This window comes from Sphaeroforma arctica (genome assembly GCF_001186125.1).
Source record: "Sphaeroforma arctica JP610 unplaced genomic scaffold supercont1.3932, whole genome shotgun sequence".
Lineage (NCBI taxonomy): Eukaryota > Ichthyosporea > Ichthyophonida > Sphaeroforma > Sphaeroforma arctica.
In genome coordinates this window covers 1-2,893 of record NW_014036626.1, presented here as the reverse complement: position 1 = coordinate 2,893, position 2,893 = coordinate 1, and the positions used below count along the sequence as shown (strand labels likewise).

General features: G+C 37.4%; 1 protein-coding gene across 1 annotated transcript; it reads right to left on the bottom strand.

Moving 5' to 3' along the window:
- Nucleotides 1-346: 346 nt before the first annotated feature.
- Nucleotides 347-1,561, bottom strand: SARC_13934 (hypothetical protein; the record flags this gene model as incomplete). Its single annotated transcript, XM_014291935.1, has 2 exons — nt 347-504; nt 1,442-1,561. Coding segments are annotated over 2 exons (278 nt in total), but the record flags the coding sequence as incomplete, so codon positions are not given.
- Nucleotides 1,562-2,893: the final 1,332 nt, after the last annotated feature.

The window sequence follows — 2,893 nt, the reverse complement described above, 5'->3', positions numbered from 1 at the left end:
TAAGTAAATATCAAATACAAATGCATGCACATACATACACGCCAATCCCACAGCGCATGAATACGTACTAACGCAGATAATACGCTCAAAAATGGATATCCATCTAGCAAACGCACACACAACACACATACATAACCGTGAGCTTACCTACCTCATGCGTAAGTACACCTCAACCATTAGGCAAAAATCCATCACACACACGCATACACATACGTAACATCTCACAAATGCACGCATGTGACAGTAACCTAAGTTCACCTAAACCATTAGCCAACAACCCAACATATACTCACACAGGCATATCCATTTAGAAAACACACACACACGAATATAACCCTGAGCCTACCTCATGCGTAAGTACATCTTTGGCACCACCTCACTTGTCAGTAGTTCAGCCGTGTCAGTGGGTTTGATGACTTTGGACAATCGCGAGGGCACGCGCGGCGGCTGTTTAAGCAACTCCGTGAAGAAACGCACAAAGCTCCTGGTAGCACTGTAGGTACCCTGCACGAGGTAGGCACAAGCCAGAACATGATCAGAATATTCATGTGTAGTAGTGTAGGTGACTTATCATTAACTGTGGTAGCACTGTAGGTAGACGTAAGGAACAGACCAGAGCATGGTCAGAATAATCATGTATAGTAGTGTAGATGTCTTATGATTAACTGTGGTAGCACTGTTGGTAGCCGTAAGGAATAGACCAGAACATGGTCAGTATATCATATGTTTTAGTGTATAGCGCTGTAGGTAGACGTAAGAAATAGACTACAACATGGTCAGTATATCATATGTAGTAGTGTAGTGTCCTATGATTAACTGTGGTAGCACTGTAGGTGCCTAGTTTACTTTAAAATGATTAGAACATAGCAGGAGAAATACATTGACATATTCGAGTTGTCCAAAACGTGGCAGCCGAATCATATCTATATATGCAAAAGTATATGCATAAGTATATGTGTAAGTATACAAGTATATGTATACGTATATTTGACATATTCGAGTTGTCCAAAACGTGGCAGCCGAATCATATCTATATATGCACAAGTATATGCACAAGTATATGTGTAAGTATACAATATATCTATACGTATATGTATACGTATATATATATACGTATATGTATAAGTAATGTACAAGTATATGTACAAGTATATGCATAAGTATATGTGTAAGTATACAAGTATATGTATACTTATATGTATACGTATATGTATACGTATATGTATAAGCAATGTACAAATACATGTACAAGTATATGCATAAGTATATGTGTAATTATACAAGTATATGTGTAAGTATACAAGTATATGTATACGTATATGTCCAAGTAATGTACAAGTATATGTATAAGTGTACGTATAAGGACATTTATAAGTATATGTATTCGTATAAGTATATGAACATATTCATATGAAAATAATCACCTGATACTTTCTCATACCTGCACCCGCTCCACATTGACCAGAACATCTCTGAAAGTGGGGTTTGAATGTGCTTTGGTGTTCGCATGCGGCGGTGATGGTAACAGACCTATACTGTGGATATGCGATTTGATCAATTCCTGTGGGTTCAGGGTTTTAGGGGTTTAGGATTGTGGTCGATAGCACAGAAACATCATTAACGTAAACGTATGCATGCGAATGATACGTGATGTACTCAATTCCTGACAACGATCCGAGGTCATTTGTGTCGTAGTGGACAGTAGTTACAACACACACCGATTCCAGATGTAGCACTGACGTGAGAAAGTCAAAGCAACGGCTCAGCACATCACTCCAATACACAGACGTGGACGAGCCAAGTAGTTGCTGCGGATTGGCAGCAGTCTGTTGTAGATGGTTTAGGAAGTTAGGGTTTTAGGGTTTTGAGGGTTGTTTGGGGTTTGGGGGGATGAGTCGAATAGAATAAGATATAGACGCAGGCGGCAAACACGGGTATACATGTACAGGTCAGTAACACATATAATCAAACGGGCAAGACCTTAAGTACACACTAACTGTACAATGCGTATGGCTAGAGACCAATAAACGTAAACGTTATTTTTTTAGTAGCTTAGACTATAGCACCATACACATACACAACCCTAATAACACATGCCACTACACCACCCACTGAAAGATAATATACCCCGTTCGTGTCGGCTCAACTTGAAGAGGATATATACAAATATGAAGAATCGTAGTGTGCATATACGCCATAGGAATAGCAATACGTTACGTTAAACGCTTCGCTTTTAGACTTCACGAGACCTGCGCGTTCGAACGGTTGCAAAACTTTGTAGTCAAACATCAGACCATAAAGGAAGTCGTATAACGGATGAATAAAACAAGACGTACAACGTATATAAAGAAGTGCACAGACTGGATCTGGATACAAAGAAGATATGCATATAATATGTAGGCTTATATTAACTTGTATCAATATATAAAACGTATGTACACTTATATTAATGTATAAATTTATATTAACTTATATCAATATATAAACCTATATTTATATGAACATAAATTGATGTATTAACTTTTATTAACCTGCACTGATATATAAACGTATCCTATCATTATTTATACATAAACATATAAATAACATATTTTAATATATTAATATATATTAACTCACAATAATATACAAACTTGTACAGGCATAAACGTGCATACCTTAACACACGCGCGGACGATCTCAAAGACCGCACCCACCAACAGATTAGGTGCACGACGGCCCATTTGACTTTGTTTGTAGATTGGTGAGCTACGCACAAAGACATAGACAAAAAAAAATTTAAAAAGATACCAACGTTAATGAGATGGTACAAAGAAAGGATAACAACGATACGAAAAAAAAGGAAAAGTCTTCACGATATGCAAAGGGAAGGTACTGTCGAGAAAAATGATAT